The sequence below is a fragment of the Biomphalaria glabrata genome, chromosome 3 (assembly GCF_947242115.1).
Source record: "Biomphalaria glabrata chromosome 3, xgBioGlab47.1, whole genome shotgun sequence".
NCBI classification, from domain to species: Eukaryota; Metazoa; Mollusca; class Gastropoda; family Planorbidae; genus Biomphalaria; species Biomphalaria glabrata.
In genome coordinates this window covers 36,436,228-36,456,100 of record NC_074713.1, presented here as the reverse complement: position 1 = coordinate 36,456,100, position 19,873 = coordinate 36,436,228, and the positions used below count along the sequence as shown (strand labels likewise).

The 19,873-nt window shown below is 37.7% G+C and overlaps 1 protein-coding gene and 1 long non-coding RNA gene across 3 annotated transcripts in view; one reads left to right on the top strand and one right to left on the bottom strand.

Annotated features, from left to right (window-relative positions):
• Nucleotides 1–19,873, bottom strand: part of LOC106056973 (solute carrier family 25 member 45-like) — a 56,349-nt gene that overhangs the window by 25,406 nt on the left and 11,070 nt on the right. Inside the window, exons 1-6 of one of the 2 annotated variants that reach the window (XM_056024837.1) lie at nt 16,092–16,218; nt 13,836–13,999; nt 13,208–13,251; nt 12,444–12,527; nt 10,540–10,674; nt 5,819–5,927 (exon numbers count right to left, since the gene is read on the bottom strand). In XM_056024837.1, the coding sequence (XP_055880812.1) occupies nt 5,819–5,927; nt 10,540–10,674; nt 12,444–12,527; nt 13,208–13,251; nt 13,836–13,872 (409 nt within the window). In that variant the 5' untranslated portion in view covers nt 13,873–13,999; nt 16,092–16,218. Of the gene's footprint in view, nt 1–5,818; nt 5,928–10,539; nt 10,675–12,443; nt 12,528–13,207; nt 13,252–13,835; nt 14,000–16,091; nt 16,219–19,873 lie in introns of those variants that run through there. The other variant, XM_056024836.1, reaches the window with a different exon arrangement.
• On the top strand, nt 16,727–18,305 carry LOC106056980 (uncharacterized). Its single transcript, XR_008777098.1, has 3 exons — nt 16,727–16,780; nt 17,570–17,911; nt 17,950–18,305. It is a non-coding gene; the product is annotated as an uncharacterized LOC106056980 (long non-coding RNA).

The window sequence follows — 19,873 nt, the reverse complement described above, 5'->3', positions numbered from 1 at the left end:
CCCCCCTCGGCTGACGAATTGTAGTAAAGCAATCACACAATTCATGAATTCGCATACGAATTTATTAGTCATGTTAATAATATATACTAATTATTTATATTTTCAACCTATTTTTAGATTATTTCGCCCCCCTCTCTAGTATGTTGGCAGATTTGGTGGGATGGGGAGGTGGCGATGGCATCAATCCCGCCCCCCCCACACCATAAACTTTCGAGTGGAGGACGGTCCAATTTATTTGTAGAAATCACAGCTTTTTAACGGAATCAATTAAATATCTATATAATTAAAACATATTATTGATATTTTAACCGATCCTTATATTATGCCGTTCCCCTGTTAGCCAATTGGGTGGGGTGTGGGGCGAATACATCTACTGCTCTTCCAACCTAAACCCTTTGAGTGGGGGGTGGTCCAACTTTTATTTAGAAATCATAGTTTGTGAACAAAATTAGTATACTTGTTATATTATGTTGCTACACTTCTGGTATCTTAGCCGATTCAGTGAGGTGGGGGTGGGCGATTGCTTCTACTGCCCTCCCCCACTCTTGCTCTCTGAGGGAGGGGGCGGTCCTTTTTTTATGAAGAAATCATAGTTTGTGAACAAAATTAGTTGAATATCTATATAATATGAGCTTCATATTGATGTTTTAACCCATTTGAATATTATGTCGCATACAGACTCTGATCTAAAATTTTATCATTAGTAAATATAAAATGAAAAAGGGTTGTACCAGGTGGGAGGGGCGATACGTGCAATCGCCTTCCGCCCATCGGACAAGCCAATACTTTTTTTCTTTTTGTATTTTAGTTAAGAAATTACTAAATTTAAAAAAGTCACTAATATAATTTATATATGCTATAAATTAAATTCTTTTATCGATTCGCCCCACGCCCTTTAATGCCAAATGCAATGATTAGCAGAGGATTAACGTTTTCACTCTACCGCCCTCTCCCCTTTCCAGACGAAAAAATGAGGTTTTAAAAAAGTCAAATATGGCGACAGAGTTTATGTAATTGCACACAAATTTATCTTAGTTATTTTAAGCAAGACTTTGTTTTGGAAAATTTAGAATTCATACAAAATTTTTCATTATATGAGTAACAATTGAGATGAGTTCTGAACCCAAATATTATTTTCCTTGTCATCTTTTTCCAACCTAAAATGTGGGACTATAACCGTGACCTCCATGGCTCATATCGAAGGTGCCGCTATAACTCACAATATATGCTTGAATCCTAAAAATACAAAAGTTTAAAGTAGAATCTAATTTGTTCACTTAATTTCTCCTCCCACTTCCGAGATTTTTTGTTTAGAGCTTTGAATTATAATTCTGTAACAAAGCAAAGTGACAAACATGCCTATTGAACAAAATGTATCACTTACAAATGAGCATTTTTTTTTTCGAATACATTTTTTTTTCGGCGGCGATCCTCAAAGCCTTAATCTAAATATGTGGGATATCTTATCTTTTCAAGGAACAAACAGGTTGTATTTGCAATGTAGTAAAGGTTTGTAAATTCATATTAGAATATTTTTCAAGTAAAACATTTTTCAAAAGGTCCTTTTTGAAAAGGATGAATAAAGATCTGTAGATGTCCGGAGAATGCGTTTCTACAGTGAAGAATGCAAAAAAAAAAAAAAAACGCTTTTGGCGTCGGGGCCTCAACATGCCTGTTTTTTGCCCGAATATTGAGAAACACTGCTTTTTTAAAATTCTAATATATATATATATATATATATATATATATATATAACTTTGCAAAAAGAATTTGAATTTTCAAACACATTTATAGATAAGATAACTTTTGATGCCAAATGTACTTATGAATGTACATTTCGTCTATCGCGTCAAAGGTACACATTTCAGAAATAGGCTTGCGATCTATGGGGGCAAATAATATGAAGCTCTTAGGTTTCTACGGCCGATGGTTAAAAGAGTGTTTGTGTGGCCAGCACAACGACCAACCTCCTTTGCTTTCACAGCGTATACCTATAAGAGTTGGATGGACTCATGAATCCGCTTACCAATATTATAAATATTTGTGTTTTATTAATATTTCAATATAAATTTAAGTAAAAGTATATAGGTTATGTTTATCTAGAGCCAAGAGTGTCTAGAAAATAACAACTGATTACATTTTGCCTTCAAAAATACATTTTACATTAGGCGAATTCAGGCGAAACAAATGGTTTCAATTTGGCTCTATGGAATAAAATGTATGTGTGTGTGTGTGTTTGTATTGACAGATGTGGTACATGTTAAGTTTATAAAAAAAAAAGAATATGGATGACGGAAAAAAAAGGGGAGGGGGGAGGGGACACGTTAGAATATTGCAGGTGATAACAATTAGATTTTAATGAGTTGAGAGATATATTTACAGCTTATGATGTAACTTGTATTGTGTATATGGCTTCACAAATAGCCAGCAGTTATTTGATAATTAAAATGAAAGTTTGATCTTGTTCATGTAGAAATCTAACAGTATTGATGACACACATACAGGTAGGTGTATACTGTCTGAATCAGGGGAGGTGGGACCATTCATAACATTCTGACTGGCTGGACTAATAGAGTCATTGATAGCATGGTTTGTAAGTAAGTTGCTGTAACAAAGAATTAAAGTTTCTTTATTGAGTTGCTGTGCTGTGAGAAACAACAAGAAAACATGGTAGTAGGTTGTATTAGTTGTGTAGATCAGTATCTTCAATGTTTAATGGAGTAGGTTGTATTATTTGTGTAGATCAGTATCTTCAATGTTTAATGGAGTAGGTTGTATTATTTGTGTAGATCAGTATCTTCAATGTTTAATGGAGTAGGTTGTATTAGTTGTGTAGATCAGTATCTTCAATGTTTAATGGAGTAGGTTGTATTAGTTGTGTAGATCAGTATCTTCAATGTTTAATGGAGTAGGTTGTATTAGTTGTGTAGATCAGTATCTTCAATGTTTAATGGAGTAGGTTGTATTAGTTGTGTAGATCAGTATCTTCAATGTTTAATGGAGTAGGTTGTATTAGTTGTGTAGATCAGTATCTTCAATGTTTAATGGAGTAGGTTGTATTAGTTGTGTAGATCAGTATCTTCAATGTTTAATGGAGTAGGTTGTATTAGTTGTGTAGATCAGTATCTTCAATGTTTAATGGAGTAGGTTGTATTAGTTGTGTAGATCAGTATCTTCAATGTTTAATGGAGTAGGTTGTATTAGTTGTGTAGATCAGTATCTTCAATGTTTAATGGAGTAGGTTGTATTAGTTGTGTAGATCAGTATCTTCAATGTTTAATGGAGTAGGTTGTATTAGTTGTGTAGATCAGTATCTTCAATGTTTAATGGAGTAGGTTGTATTAGTTGTGTAGATCAGTATCTTCAATGTTTAATGGAGTAGGTTGTATTAGTTGTGTAGATCAGTATCTTCAATGTTTAATGGAGTAGGTTGTATTAGTTGTGTAGATCAGTATCTTCAATGTTTAATGGAGTAGGTTGTATTAGTTGTGTAGATCAGTATCTTCAATGTTTAATGGAGTAGGTTGTATTAGTTGTGTAGATCAGTATCTTCAATGTTTAATGGAGTAGGTTGTATTAGTTGTGTAGATCAGTATCTTCAATGTTTAATGGAGTAGGTTGTATTAGTTGTGTAGATCAGTATCTTCAATGTTTAATGGAGTAGGTTGTATTAGTTGTGTAAATCAGTATCTTCAATGTTTAATGGAGTAGGTTGTATTAGTTGTGTAGATCAGTATCTTCAATGTTTAATGGAGTAGGTTGTATTAGTTGTGTAGATCAGTATCTTCAATGTTTAATGGAGTAGGTTGTATTAGTTGTGTAGATCAGTATCTTCAATGTTTAATGGAGTAGGTTGTATTAGTTGTGTAGATCAGTATCTTCAATGTTTAATGGAGTAGGTTGTATTAGTTGTGTAGATCAGTATCTTCAATGTTTAATGGAGTAGGTTGTATTAGTTGTGTAGATCAGTATCTTCAATGTTTAATGGAGTAGGTTGTATTAGTTGTGTAGATCAGTATCTTCAATGTTTAATGGAGTAGGTTGTATTAGTTGTGTAGATCAGTATCTTCAATGTTTAATGGAGTAGGTTGTATTAGTTGTGTAGATCAGTATCTTCAATGTTTAATGGAGTAGGTTGTATTAGTTGTGTAGATCAGTATCTTCAATGTTTAATGGAGTAGGTTGTATTAGTTGTGTAGATCAGTATCTTCAATGTTTAATGGAGTAGGTTGTATTAGTTGTGTAGATCAGTATCTTCAATGTTTAATGGAGTTAAACACATCCACGGAAGCACGGAAATATGGGATTGAAACAAAAGGGGGAGGGAAGTGTTTCTTAGCGTTCAATTGTACTCCAAAGGCTGGGTTCTTAAAAGCTACGTCTGATTTGAGTCCTAGAATTCACTTAGCTTTCACCAGTAAAAGCAGATCTAGTTATTATGAATTGTCAGCCTAGGACTAAATCTAAGACTTATGGCGGACATCATGTAGTGTGGTTCAAGATTATTAAAATGTTGGACTAAGCTTGTTTGTGTACATGTCGTCCAACGTTCTCGCTTCTCCCTGTTTTGACTAGAAGGCTGAGTCTGTTATATTTCTGCCTGAGTGTTGGATTGTTTGGGGGACAGTGCCCGCCGACCTCCTCGTGGTGTCCCCTGGTAACTGGAGTAAGTTCACCCTTTGCTCTCAGGGTGTTCCGAAAAGGGATAACATTGCGGGAGCCCCAACTTTCCTAGCAGACTCTCACGCTCTCCTGGCGAAGAGCTCTGCTGATGAGGTTTGGGGAAAATGCTAAGCTTTGATTGACATAACCCCTGCACGCTCGTCTGTGTCTGTCGGGGTATATAGCTTATGCTGAACTGATCAGCCGCCGCCCTGGAGACTAGTGAAGGGTCAAGCCATTAAAATTTGCGGGCTCTAAACTGGTGGTTACAAAAAAGGTCTCCTGCCTCACTCCACTTTCGTGAATTAAACCCTGTCCGGGGAGATAGCTTGAGACAGTAACTTGCACGCTCTGAAAATGTAGTGTTAAGCATCTGTATATATAATTCTTTTCATGGCTCAACAGTTTGGACAAGCCGTAAAGGAAAGATTACTCTTTTATTTCTAAAAGTCAGAGTAGAGTTACCCTATGAAAATAAAAAAGATGGGAGGGAGAATAAGTAAATATTCATCCCGTCCACCCGTCACAAAATAGCAGGGCCGGACTTAACCGTTGTGACCAAGAAGTCATGGAAAGATATCTCTTTTTTTATTTCTACCCCACGTAGTTTTAGCGGCGAAATAAAAAAAAAAAAGGGGGGGGGAGAATAAGTAATCTACTCTGTATTCACCCGTCACTAAATAGCAGGGCCGGATTCAACCATTGTGGGGCCCTATGCGAAACGGAATTCGCGGGCCCAGTTTGGAGATTACGGGATAATGCGATTTTTTTTTATCACGCTTAGGAATGTCGCTTTCCATATTGAATGAAACCCCAAAATGACATTTTTGTCTATATATTTCAGGAGATTTGTATGGGTTTTTTAAAGATTTTAATAATTTCCGGATATTTCCAGGACTTTTTCGAATATTTTGCGATTTCAGATTTTCAGGAGCTCCTGGTAAATCAACAGGAGGCCGCAGGAAATCTGTTATAAGTTATAAAATGGTTTAATTTAATAATTTATACACCTAGAATTAACGCGAATCCTATGAAAGGGCGGGGCACACTGTGGTCGCATAGGTTGTGGCCTAAGGCCGGCCCTGCAAAATAGCGGCGTATGCTACGCCGCAGGTCGACTAGTTATCTTGAAATCGTAATACAAGAAGAAACTTACATGAAGGCTTGATGACAGGTATTTGCGCCTGTAGAGTACACTTGACCACCTCCATAGGACAGGCCAGGACCAGCTGAGCCGTGCCAGCCATACACCCAGCTGTATACACCTGGTGAGATACAATTGAACAATACAATCAATGGCGTCAAGAGAGATGAGATCTCACCCGTCTCGATATGGAGAATTCCGATATTCCACCGTCTGTTGTGACACGACAGCTTGATTGGCTTAAGAGATGACACTTGATCTGCACCAATTGTTGCAAGATTTCTCATTTTCTTGCGATTTCCCTGAGTGATTCCGATGGACGCTATAAAACGCTTTTTTTAAATCTACAAAACAAATCAACATCAGCAAGCCTAAACAAGGTATTCGTGGTAATAAGCCTAAGCAAGATATCTGTGGTAGCAAGCCTAAACAAGGTATCTGTGGTAGCAAGCCTAAAAAAGGTATTCGTGGTAGTAAGCCTAAGCAAGGTATTCGTGGTTGCAAGCCTAAGCAAGGTATTCGTGGTAGTAAGCATAAGCAAGGTATTCGTGGTAGTAAGCCTAAGCAAGGTATTCGTGGTAGTAAGCCTAAGCAAGGTATTCGTGGTAGTAAGCATAAGCAAGGTATTCGTGGTTGCAAGCCTAAACAAGGTATCTGTGGTAGCAAGCCTAAGCAAGGTATTCGAATACGTTGCTCGAATATTGCTACCACCAATATGTTGCTTAGGCTTTGCTACCACCAATATGTTACTTAGGCTTTGCTACCACCAATATGTTACTTAGGCTTTGCTACCACCAATACGTTGCTTAGGCTTTGCTACCACCAATATGTTACTTAGGCTTTGCTACCACCAATATGTTACTTAGGCTTTGCTACCACCAATACGTTACTTAGGCTTTGCTACCACCAATATGTTGCTTAGGCTTTGCTACCACCAATATGTTGCTTAGGCTTTGCTACCACCAATACCTTGCTTAATCTTTGCTACCACCAATACGTTGCGTAGGCTTTGCTACCACCAATACCTTGCTTAATCTTTGCTACCACCAATACCTTGCTTAATCTTTGCTACCACCAATACCTTGCTTAATCTTTGCTACCACCAATACGTTGCGTAGGCTTTGCTACCACCAATACCTTGCTTAATCTTTGCTACCACCAATACCTTGCTTAATCTTTGCTACCACCAATACCTTGCTTAGGCTTTGCTACCACCAATATGTTGCTTAGGCTTTGCTACCACCAATATGTTGCTTAGGCTTTGCTACCACCAATATGTTGCTTAGGCTTTGCCACCACCAATATGTTGCTTAGGCTTTGCTACCACCAATATGTTGCTTAGGCTTTGTTACCACCAATACCTTGCTTAGGCTTTGCCACCACCAATATGTTGCTTAGGCTTTGCTACCACCAATATGTTGCTTAGGCTTTGCTACCACCAATATGTTGCTTAGGCTTTGCTACCACCAATATGTTGCTTAGGCTTTGCTACCACCAATACCTTGCTTAATCTTTGCTACCACCAATACCTTGCTTAGGCTTTGCTACCACCAATACCTTGCTTAGGCTTTGCTACCACCAATACCTTGCTTAGGCTTTGCTACCACCAATATGTTGCTTAGGCTTTGCTACCACCAATATGTTGCTTAGGCTTTGCTACCACCAATATGTTGCTTAGGCTTTGCTACCACCAATATGTTGCTTAGGCTTTGCTACCACCAATATGTTGCTTAGGCTTTGCTACCACCAATATGTTGCTTAGGCTTTGCTACCACCAATATGTTGCTTAGGCTTTGCTACCACCAATACCTTGCTTAGGCTTTGCTACCACCAATACCTTGCTTAGGCTTTGCTACCACCAATATGTTGCTTAATCTTTGCTACCACCAATACGTTGCTTAATCTTTGCTACCACCAATATGTTGCTTAAGCTTTGCTACCACCAATATGTTGCTTAGGCTTTGCTACCACCAATACGTTGCGTAGGCTTTGCTACCACCAATATGTTGCTTAGGCTTTGCTACCACCAATATGTTGCTTAGGCTTTGCTACCACCAATACCTTGCTTAGGCTTTGCTACCACAAATACCTTGCTTAATCTTTGCTACCACCAATACGTTGCGTAGGCTTTGCTACCACCAATACCTTGCTTAATCTTTGCTACCACCAATACCTTGCTTAATCTTTGCTACCACCAATACCTTGCTTAATCTTTGCTACCACCAATACGTTGCGTAGGCTTTGCTACCACCAATACCTTGCTTAATCTTTGCTACCACCAATACCTTGCTTAATCTTTGCTACCACCAATACCTTGCTTAGGCTTTGCTACCACCAATATGTTGCTTAGGCTTTGCTACCACCAATACCTTGCTTAATCTTTGCTACCACCAATACCTTGCTTAGGCTTTGCTACCACCAATACGTTGCGTAGGCTTTGCTACCACCAATACCTTGCTTAATCTTTGCTACCACCAATACCTTGCTTAATCTTTGCTACCACCAATACCTTGCTTAATCTTTGCTACCACCAATACCTTGCTTAGGCTTTGCTACCACCAATACCTTGCTTAGGCTTTGCTACCACCAATACCTTGCTTAGGCTTTGCTACCACCAATATGTTGCTTAATCTTTGCTACCACCAATATGTTGCTTAAGCTTTGCTACCACCAATATGTTGCTTAAGCTTTGCTACCACCAATATGTTGCTTAGGCTTTGCTACCACCAATATGTTGCTTAGGCTTTGCTACCACCAATATGTTGCTTAGGCTTTGCTACCACCAATATGTTGCTTTAGGCTTTGCTACCACCAATATGTTGCTTAATCTTTGCTACCACCAATACCTTGCTTAGGCTTTGCTACCACCAATATGTTGCTTAGGCTTTGCTACCACCAATACCTTGCTTAGGCTTTGCTACCACCAATATGTTGCTTAATCTTTGCTACCACCAATACGTTGCTTAATCTTTGCTACCACCAATATGTTGCTTAAGCTTTGCTACCACCAATATGTTGCTTAGGCTTTGCTACCACCAATACGTTGCGTAGGCTTTGCTACCACCAATATGTTGCTTAGGCTTTGCTACCACCAATATGTTGCTTAGGCTTTGCTACCACCAATACCTTGCTTAATCTTTGCTACCACCAATACGTTGCGTAGGCTTTGCTACCACCAATACCTTGCTTAATCTTTGCTACCACCAATACCTTGCTTAATCTTTGCTACCACCAATATGTTGCTTAGGCTTTGCTACCACCAATACGTTGCTTAATCTTTGCTACCACCAATATGTTGCTTAGGCTTTGCTACCACCAATACCTTGCTTAATCTTTGCTACCACCAATATGTTGCTTAGGCTTTGCTACCACCAATACGTTGCGTAGGCTTTGCTACCACCAATATGTTGCTTAGGCTTTGCTACCACCAATATGTTGCTTAGGCTTTGCTATCACCAATATGTTACTTAGGCTTTGCTACCACCAATACCTTGCTTAGGCTTTGCTACCACCAATATGTTGCTTAGGCTTTGCTACCACCAATACCTTGCTTAGGCTTTGCTACCACCAATACCTTGCTTAGGCTTTGCTACCACCAATACGTTGCGTAGGCTTTGCTACCACCAATATGTTGCTTAGGCTTTGCTACCACCAATATGTTGCTTAGGCTTTGCTACCACCAATATGTTACTTAGGCTTTGCTACCACCAATACCTTGCTTAGGCTTTGCTACCACCAATATGTTGCTTAGGCTTTGCTACCACCAATACCTTGCTTAGGCTTTGCTACCACCAATACCTTGCTTAGGCTTTGCTACCACCAATACGTTGCGTAGGCTTTGCTACCACCAATACCTTGCTTAATCTTTGCTACCACCAATACCTTGCTTAATCTTTGCTACCACCAATACCTTGCTTAATCTTTGCTACCACCAATACGTTGCGTAGGCTTTGCTACCACCAATACCTTGCTTAATCTTTGCTACCACCAATACCTTGCTTAATCTTTGCTACCACCAATACCTTGCTTAGGCTTTGCTACCACCAATATGTTGCTTAGGCTTTGCTACCACCAATACCTTGCTTAATCTTTGCTACCACCAATACCTTGCTTAGGCTTTGCTACCACCAATACGTTGCGTAGGCTTTGCTACCACCAATACCTTGCTTAATCTTTGCTACCACCAATACCTTGCTTAATCTTTGCTACCACCAATACCTTGCTTAGGCTTTGCTACCACCAATACCTTGCTTAGGCTTTGCTACCACCAATATGTTGCTTAATCTTTGCTACCACCAATATGTTGCTTAAGCTTTGCTACCACCAATATGTTGCTTAAGCTTTGCTACCACCAATACCTTGCTTAGGCTTTGCTACCACCAATACGTTGCTTAGGCTTTGCTACCACCAATACCTTGCTTAGGCTTTGCTACCACCAATATGTTGCTTAGGCTTTGCTACCACCAATACGTTGCTTAGGCTTTGCTACCACCAATATGTTGCTTAGGCTTTGTTACCACGAATACGTAGCGTAGGCTTGCTACCACGAATACGTAGCGTAGGCTTGCTACCACAGATATCTTAGTACGCCACTGGGCGTAGTTAATTTTTATCGAAAATCAGTTTCTACTATTTATTTTCAAAGTTGAAGTGTATCCGTCATAATGTATAACTCATTGCATATGTTAATATGTGAATATCAGTAACACGTGACGAGTGTGGCACGTACTTACTTGAAAGTAGGAAGGCTTCACAGTCATGTCTGGCTCCAGATAGTCCAAAGCTTTGCCGTACACTCCAAACAGAAGAGAGTTCACAACACCGTAGGAACAGAAGGGAAACATCATCCCACGGAATATTCCTTTTTTCTGATGATATATAGGTTAATGTTTTTAAATGTTTTTGTTTTTTTCATTTCTTACTATTAGCTCACCTCAAAACACTGGAGTTAAAAAGTCAACTAAATAATGAAATGATTGAGTTAAAGCTAAAATTTCACACACAGAAGTAGGTCTGGCTCAATGGATAGATCGTCATGCGAATGTCGTGGGTTCGATCAAGACCAAGCGTTATAGAAGGCCCGAACACTGACTTACAACGTCAGTTTAGACCAATTGCTCGTTACCACGTCACAGATCAACGAGCTATTAGTCTAAACTGCCCACAGTTTGTGACGTTGCAGGTCAGTATGGAGGCCAAGATGAATGGTCTCGGTTCGATCGGACCAATTTATTTTCCTATTTATTTTTCAATGATCAAAAATGAAATGATGAATTGTTTTCTCTTATATTTTAGCACATTTTTAAATGAATCATTCATTTTATAATTGCATTTTTGTATTTTATATACTAGCGAAATCTTTTCTACCATAGGATAGGAGAGAGAGAAAGAGAGATAAATAGAGAGAGAGAGAGAGAGAGAAAGAGAGATAAATAGAGAGAGAGAGAGAGAGAGAGAGGTTTCAGCAGGAAATATTACTCCTTATAGTTAGCAAGAACTAGAGACAGAAAATTCAACGTATTTTATATAGCTAACAGGTTCAACTTTAGGCCTTTAACTAACAAGTTCTTTTTAGACCTTAATCTAACAATTTCTTTTAGGCCTTAAGGTAACAATGTCTTTTTAGGCCTATAGCTAACAGGATCTTTTTACGCCTTTAGCTAACAAGATCTTTTTTAAGGCTTTAGCTAACAATTTTCTTTTTTAGGCTTTAGCTAACAATTTCTTTTAGACCTTTAGCTAACTATTTCTTTTTAGGCCTTTAGCTAACAATGTCTTTTTTAGGCCTTTAGCTATTATGTTTTATCTTTGGCCTATTGCTAAAAGTTCTTTTTTAGGCATTTAACTAACAACTTCTTTTTAGGCCTATATCTAACAGGTTCTTTTATGTCTTTAACTAACAAGCTCTTTTTTAAGCCTTTGGCTAACCATTTCTTTTTAGGCCTTTAGTTATTACATTTTATTTTTGGCCTATAGCTAACAAGTTCTTTTTTGGGCCTTTAGCTAACGAGCTCTTTTTCGACCTATAGCTATTAAGTTTTATCTTTGGCTTATAGCTAAAAAATTATTTTTGGTCTATTGCTAAGAAATTCTATTTAAGTCTTGTCGCTAACAATTCTACCTTTTACTTATAGCTAACAAATTCTATCTTTGGCTTATCAATAACAAAATCTATTTATGACTTATAGCTAACAAAGTTCTATCTTTGGCTAATAGACAGCTACTTCTATTGTAGGCTAATAATAGTTAACAGTTTTTAACCTATAGCTAGAAATCTCTATCTTTAGTCTAGAACTATCAAGAGTAAAATGAATTAAAAGCTTTGTCAGTGAATCACCGAAAAAGACTACTTTGACCACCAACAGCCCATGAATCAGAGCCTCACTGCTAGATAGCTTACCAGTCCTTGACTGCTGATACAGAGACTACTTTGACCATCACCAGGCCATGGATCAGAGCCCCACTGCTAGATAGCTTACCAGTCCTTGGCTGCTGATACAGAGACTACTTTGACCACCACCAGCCCATGGATCAGAGCCCCACTGCTAGATAGCTTACCAGTCCTTGGCTGCTGATACAGAGACTACTTTGACCACCACCAGGCCATGGATCAGAGCCCCACTGCTAGATAGCTTACCAGTCCTTGACTGCTGATACAGCTCCAAGCTTCAGAGATTTTACTGACGTTGTGTTCTCCAACCGTGCGAATCTGCATCTGAAGCTGAAAGCGAAGAAGTTTGAACTGAGAAATGTTGAAGACACTGTAAACATGAAAGTTTGAACTGAGAAATGTTGAAGACACTGTAAACATGAAAGTTTGAACTGAGAAATGTTGAAGACACTGTAAACATGAAAGTTTGAACTGAGAAATGTTGAAGACACTGTAAACATGAAAGTTTGAACTGAGAAATGTTGAAGACACTGTAAACATGAAAGTTTGAACTGAGAAATGTTGAAGACACTGTAAACACGAAAGTTTGAACTATTTCAACCCAAGTTTGTTACTAAGAGTTCCACTGAAAGTTTATTAATCGTTCAATATCTCTGTAGTTACAGTAAACCTTGCAGCCTAGTGAAGAACCATTGAAAATAGTGTACTATCCATAGTTACTGCTTGGGACTATTTTAAATGGTTTCATATTTTCGTATTGTGTATAGTAATACTAAAGCCATCTGTTGGAGATCAAATAAAATATTTGATGCACGTAAGAACCAAAACTTGTTTGAGCTAAGTGTCTAGCATTGGGAATGTTCATAAACAAGTTTGTCTACAATTTTTAACTTATAACCATGTCAAGATGTCACAAAAACTAGTAAAAATAAGCTTGACACTAATTACAGTTCAATTAATCTTCAATGTCTATGCATATATACATGTAAGAAATGTATGGGCTAACAAACCTTCATCGTGTCGAAAGGGTGCCCGACCAACACACCAGCCATACCTAGAAGGAAACATATTAGTTGGTGAAGGCAAATACATTTGTGCTTTTAATTGACTCCAAATAAAATTGTCGTAATATTAAAATTGGAAAAACAAATCTAAGACGAACAGCTATTTCACAGTATCAATGTTGTTGTTGTTTTTTAAAGATGATACGCAATATTTTAATAAAAAAAAATAGTCTTCAGTCTTTATAAAAAGGTGAAAAGTAAGTAGCCAAAAAGAAAAAAAAATGAAAACAATAAGAAAACTACGAAATTGAGTGAAAACAACAACTGTAAAATATGTTAAAATTTGGCTCAGATTGATATCCACACGACAGACAAATTTAATCTACTGTGAATCTAAAAGATAGACCAATATTGGAATTTCCTTTGTCAATGTTGTTATTGTGAGCCAATGGCCAATTTGCTAGCTAACACTGCATTCTCTCTCCAAACATATTAGTTAAAAACAGAATAAGCAGTTCTTTCTTTAGTCAATCCACATCTACCAATCATTCCAGAGCACATCCAAGCCTCTCTCTCTCTTTCTCTCTCACACACACACATGAGTTACATATGTAATGTGTTTAGGTCATGTTACCCCCGACTGCTCCAGCAATATATTCATTAAACGCCATGGAACATCTTCCGTTGCTGCCGTCAACTGAGGGAACGCCTTCAAGGTTCCGGTTCTTTCTGACCCATTGACCTACATCAATATGGTGGTCAGGCTCTGGAAATTGGCTGAAGTCTGTCAGCAGATCTCTGAAAAACAAAAGGAATTGAAAAAGCCTTTCAGGAAAGGAAGAGGCTAAAAAAGGTAAAATGTCCCTCCCCCTGTAGTGTGTTTCTATTTCTGGAAGTACTAAGACCCCTACAAATCAACAAAGCTCAAAAGGACATTGTTTCATAGTTTTTAAAATGTACTTCTAATAGTCCTTTTAGTCTTTTTTCTCTCTGTCTTTTCATACATATGAATTTGTCCTTGTAGCCAAATAGTTGTCAAAGTTTCTAAGATTAACGCCGACGAATCACTTTATTCTACCAAGAAAACAAAAATCGATGTTTCTCAACCTTTTACTTTTGAAGTCCCCCTACCTTATCAAAAAATATGTGTATTCGCTCACTCTAATCTTATAGATTACAGACGTTACTTCAAAAAAGAAAATAATTACGTCCTACGCATTTCATGTGTCAATCTGGTCATGCATTTTAATCAATGATTTAAACTCTGCTAAGTCATTCCATTCTCTAATGGCACTAGGGGAGGATGAGCACTTATACGAATTTGTTCTAGCGTATGGAATAAGAAATGTGCCTCTATCTTTGTGTCTTTGTGATTATTTCATTAGGTTTTGTTTTTCTATTTGTAAATTATGCTTCAGTGTTTTATGTATTGTAGTTACTTTTTTGTACTGCAGTGTCTCTAAGTTTATTGATTTAACTAATGGTGTTATTATTATTTTTTTTATTATTATTATAGCTTTTATATAGCGCTAGTTTCATGCTTATAGCATGCTCAGAGCGCTTTGGTCCAATCTCATTTGTGGACAGTGGGGGGAGGGGGTATCTAGGAGTTGGTTTTCCGTGCTGCCTTTAGGCGCTCAGTAAACGCAACTCTGCCCGAGTCGGTTGTCGAACCTCGAGCCCCCTTCTAGGTAGCCAAGACAAGCCAAGTTCAAGCGCACTTAGCCTCTCGACCATTACTCTAATCAAATTTGAATATTCGTTTGTTATGAATCTCACTGCCCTATTTTGTATTTGTTGAAGTTTCTTTATGCTTTCTTGAGTTGAGGGATTCAAATAGACGACGCATATTCTAATGTTGGCCTGACTAAAGTTAAATAGCATTTTAGTTTTATGTTCTTGTTTGATTTGTAAACATTTCTTTTAATAAACCCTAATGTTTTGCTTGATATTTTTTTTTAGTTTTTAGTCTGTGTGACTGGTTTACCATGAATAAAATAAGTAGTTTTTATTTGTTTTAGTTTTATTTTATTTTATTTTTCTGTTACTCTCAATAACTGACATTTTTCTGGGCGGAAAGACGTGCTCCAATTTGATTCCCATTTTTGTAATTCCTCTAACTCTTTTTTTTTTAAATTTCAGTACATTGTTTTTTTTTACTTTGTCTATATATTATGCAATCGTCTGCAAATAATCTGACTTTTGTTCCTGAACTAATGCTATTTGGTAGGTCATATATGTAAATTAGAGACGGAAGTGGACCCAAGACTGTTCTTTGAGGTACACCTGAGTTAACTATTATTGGTGTTCGATAAAGTCTAATTTGTATCACATACCATCCTCAAGCGTTAGAAAAATTAACAATTATTATTAGTCCCGATCTCTATAGATATCAATTTGTTTTGGAAAACCAAAGATATAATGTATCGATCCCTGTATGTACTTCTTATTGTAAACAAATTAAACACGCGACGAGACCATAATATTAACAATATCCAGTGAACGATTTGTCTGTGAACCATTTTTCAGTAAACAAATCGTCATTGAATGATTTGTCGTGAACCAACTGTCGGAGAACAAGTTATCTGTGAGCCAGTTGTCGGGTGAACTAATTGTCAGGTGAACGAAATGTCAGTGAACGATTTGTCGTGTCCCCATTAAAAACTAAAGGATGACATTATAGAGTTAGATCTAGATTCTAGATCTTCTACTATTAAATCTTCAAGATCGAAATCTGCTTTATCTAGCACTAGCTTTTATACTTTTAATCAGATTGAAAACAATAAGGTATTACATCTTAATGATCTTATTAATAAAGGAACACAGCCTGTTTATTTAAGCACTAACCGTGTGCAGCCTTAAAAAGGACCTTGAGAAATTTAATTCTTACCTGGGATTGATTAATTAAAACTTAATTAAAATTTTGTTGGCTAACTTTTATAATATTACTCAAAATGAAACTTGGAGCCAAAAACTTGGCATGGTATTTTTTTTTTACTAGTTCCGTACATTTTCTTGTTTAAAACGGAAGTATCCGAAGAAGTGCACGTCTGAATTTGATTAGCCGCCTTCATTTGAAGAACAACCATAGCTCGTCTCGGGATAAGCACCTCAGCATGGTCTAGAATTGGAATGTTGTTACCACTCACTCTACAAAACTGTTGTTCCTTATGAACAGGAGGGACTGACTCCCGCCTGAAGCATTTTGGAAACGGCAAAGTTACAGAATCTGTGCTGTGTGCTCAAACTACCGAAGGGTCAACTGCTCTTGTTTTTTCCCATCAGGGCTGTATCTCTAAGCCTTTCCCATGTTTGGGTTTAATGTTTGTAGAGAAATACTTGTCTTGATTTTTTACATTTCGTGATGCGATTCTAAATCGTTTCATCTACATGACATTACATAACATAATCATTTCATCTACATGACATTAGGCTACATGATAATTATTTCATCTAGATGACATAACCATGGCGTAAGATTAAAAAGGAAGCTATCATTGTAGTTCAAGATAAAAGATATTGAGCCAGAGGTAGAGATTAGGTAAACAGAGAACTTACTTGGTAAGAGGTAGAGATTAGGTAAACAGAGAACTTACTTGGTAAGAGATAGAGATTAGGTAAACAGTCAACTCACTTGGTAGGAGGTAGAGATTAGGTAAACAGAGAACTTACTTGGTATGAGATAGAGATTAGGTAAACAGAGAACTTACTTGGTAAGAGGTAGAGATTAGGTAAACAGAGAACTTACTTGGTAAGAGATAGAGATTAGGTAAACAGAGAACTTACTTGGTAAGAGATAGAGATTAGGTAAACAGAGAACTTACTTGGTAGGAGGTAGAGATTAGGTAAACAGTCAACTCACTTGGTAAGAGATAGAGATTAGGTAAACAGAGAACTTACTTGGTAGGAGGTAGAGATTAGGTAAACAGAGAACTCAATTGGTAAGAGGTAGAGATTAGGTAAACAGTCAACTCACTTGGTAGGAGGTAGAGATTAGGTAAACAGAGAACTTACTTGGTAAGAGATAGAGATTAGGTAAACAGTCAACTCACTTGGTAAGAGGTAGAGATTAGGTAAACAGTCAACTCACTTGGTAAGAGGTAGAGATTAGGTACTCACTTGGTAAGAGGTAGAGATTAGGTAAACAGTCAACTCACTTGGTAGGAGGTAGAGATTAGGTAAACAGAGAACTTACTTGGTAAGAGATAGAGATTAGGTAAACAGTCAACTCACTTGGTAAGAGGTAGAGATTAGGTAAACAGTCAACTCACTTGGTAGGAGGTAGAGATTAGGTAAACAGAGAACTTACTTGGAAGGAGGTAGAGATTAGGTAAACAGAGAACTTACTTAGTAAGAGGTAGAGATTAGGTAAACAGAGAACTCACTTGGTAGGAGGTAGAGATTAGGTAAACAGAGAACTTACTTGGTAGGAGGTAGAGATTAGGTAAACAGAGAACTTACTTGGTAAGAGGTAGAGATTAGGTAAACAGAGAACTTACTTGGTAGGAGGTAGAGATTAGGTAAACAGAGAAATTACTTGGTAGGAGGTAGAGATTAGGTAAACAGAGAACTCACTTGGTAGGAGGTAGAGATTAGGTAAACAGTGAACTTACTTGGTAAGAGGTAGAGATTAGGTAAACAGTCAACTCACTTGGTAAGAGGTAGAGATTAGGTAAACAGAGAACTCACTTGGTAAGAGGTAGAGATTAGGTAAACAGTCAACTCACTTGGTAGGAGGTAGAAATTAGGTAAACAGAGAACTTACTTGGTAAGAGGTAGAGATTAGGTAAACAGTCAACTCACTTGGTAAGAGGTAGAGATTAGGTAAACAGAGAACTTACTTGGTAAGAGGTAGAGATTAGGTAAACAGTCAACTCACTTGGTAGGAGGTAGAGATTAGGTAAACAGAGAACTTACTTGGTAGGAGGTAGAGATTAGGTAAACAGTCAACTCACTTGGTAAGAGGTAGAGATTAGGTAAACAGAGAACTCACTTGGTAAGAGGTAGAGATTAGGTAAACAGAGAACTCACTTGGTAGGAGGTAGAGATTAGGTAAACAGTGAACTTACTTGGTAAGAGGTAGAGATTAGGTAAACAGAGAACTTACTTGGTAAGAGATAGAGATTAGGTAAACAGTCAACTCAGTTGGTAAGAGGTAGAGATTAGGTAAACAGTGAACTCACTTGGTAGGAGGTAGAGATTAGGTAAACAGAGAACTTACTTGGTAAGAGATAGAGATTAGGTAAACAGTCAACTCACTTGGTAAGAGATAGAGATTAGGTAAACAGAGAACTTACTTGGTAGGAGGTAGAGATTAGGTAAACAGTCAACTCACTTGGTAAGAGATAGAGATTAGGTAAACAGAGAACTTACTTGGTAGGAGGTAGAGATTAGGTAAACAAAAACTCACTTGGTAAGAGGTAGAGATTAGGTAAACAGTCAACTCACTTGGTAGGAGGTAGAGATTAGGTAAACAGAGAACTTACTTGGTAAGAGATAGAGATTAGGTAAACAGTCAACTCACTTGGTAAGAGGTAGAGATTAGTTAAACAGTCAACTCACTTGGTAAGAGGTAGAGATTAGGTAAACAGAGAACTTACTTGGTAGGAGGTAGAGATTAGGTAAAAAGAGAACTTACTTGGTAGGAGGTAGAGATTAGGTAAACAGTCAACTCACTTGGTAGGAGGTAGAGATTAGGTAAACAGAGAACTTACTTGGTAGGATGTAGAGATTAGGTAAACAGAGAACTTACTTGGTAGGAGGTAGAGATTAGGTAAACAAAGAACTTACATGGTAGGAGGTAGAGATTAGGTAAACAGAGAACTTACTGGGTAGGAGGTAGAGATTAGGTAAACAGTCAACTCACTTGGTAGGAGGTAGAGATTAGGTAAACAGTCAACTCACTTGGTAGGAGGTAGAGATTAGGTAAACAGTCAACTCCTTTGGTAGGAGGTAGAGATTAGGTAAACAGTCAACTCACTTGGTAGGAGGTAGAGATTAGGTAAACAGTCAACTCACTTGGTAGGAGGTAGAGATTAGGTAAACAGAGAACTTACTTGGTAGGATGTAGAAATTAGGTAAACAGAGAACTTACTTGGTAGGAGGTAGAGATTAGGTAAACAGTCAACTCACTTGGTAGGAGGTAGAGATTAGGTAAACAGAGAACTTACTTGGTAGGAGGTAGAGATTAGGTAAACAGAGAACTTACTTGGTAGGAGGTAGAGATTAGGTAAACAGAGAACTTACTTGGTAAGAGGTAGAGATTAGGTAAACAGTCAACTCACTTGGTAGGAGGTAGAGATTAGGTAAACAGAGAACTTACTTGGTAGGAGGTAGAGATTAGGTAAACAGAGAACTTACTTGGTAAGAGGTAGAGATTAGGTAAACAGAGAACTCACTTGGTAGGAGGTAGAGATTAGGTAAACAGAGAACTTACTTGGTAGGAGGTAGAGATTAGGTAAACAGAGAACTTACTTGGTAAGAGGTAGAGATTAGGTAAACAGAGAACTTACTTGGTAGGAGGTAGAGATTAGGTAAACAGTGAGCTCACTTGGTAAGAGGTAGAGATTAGGTAAACAGAGAACTTACTTGGTAGGAGGTAGAGATTAGGTAAACAGAGAACTTACTTGGTAGGAGGTAGAGATTAGGTTAGGTAAACAGAGAACTTTCTTG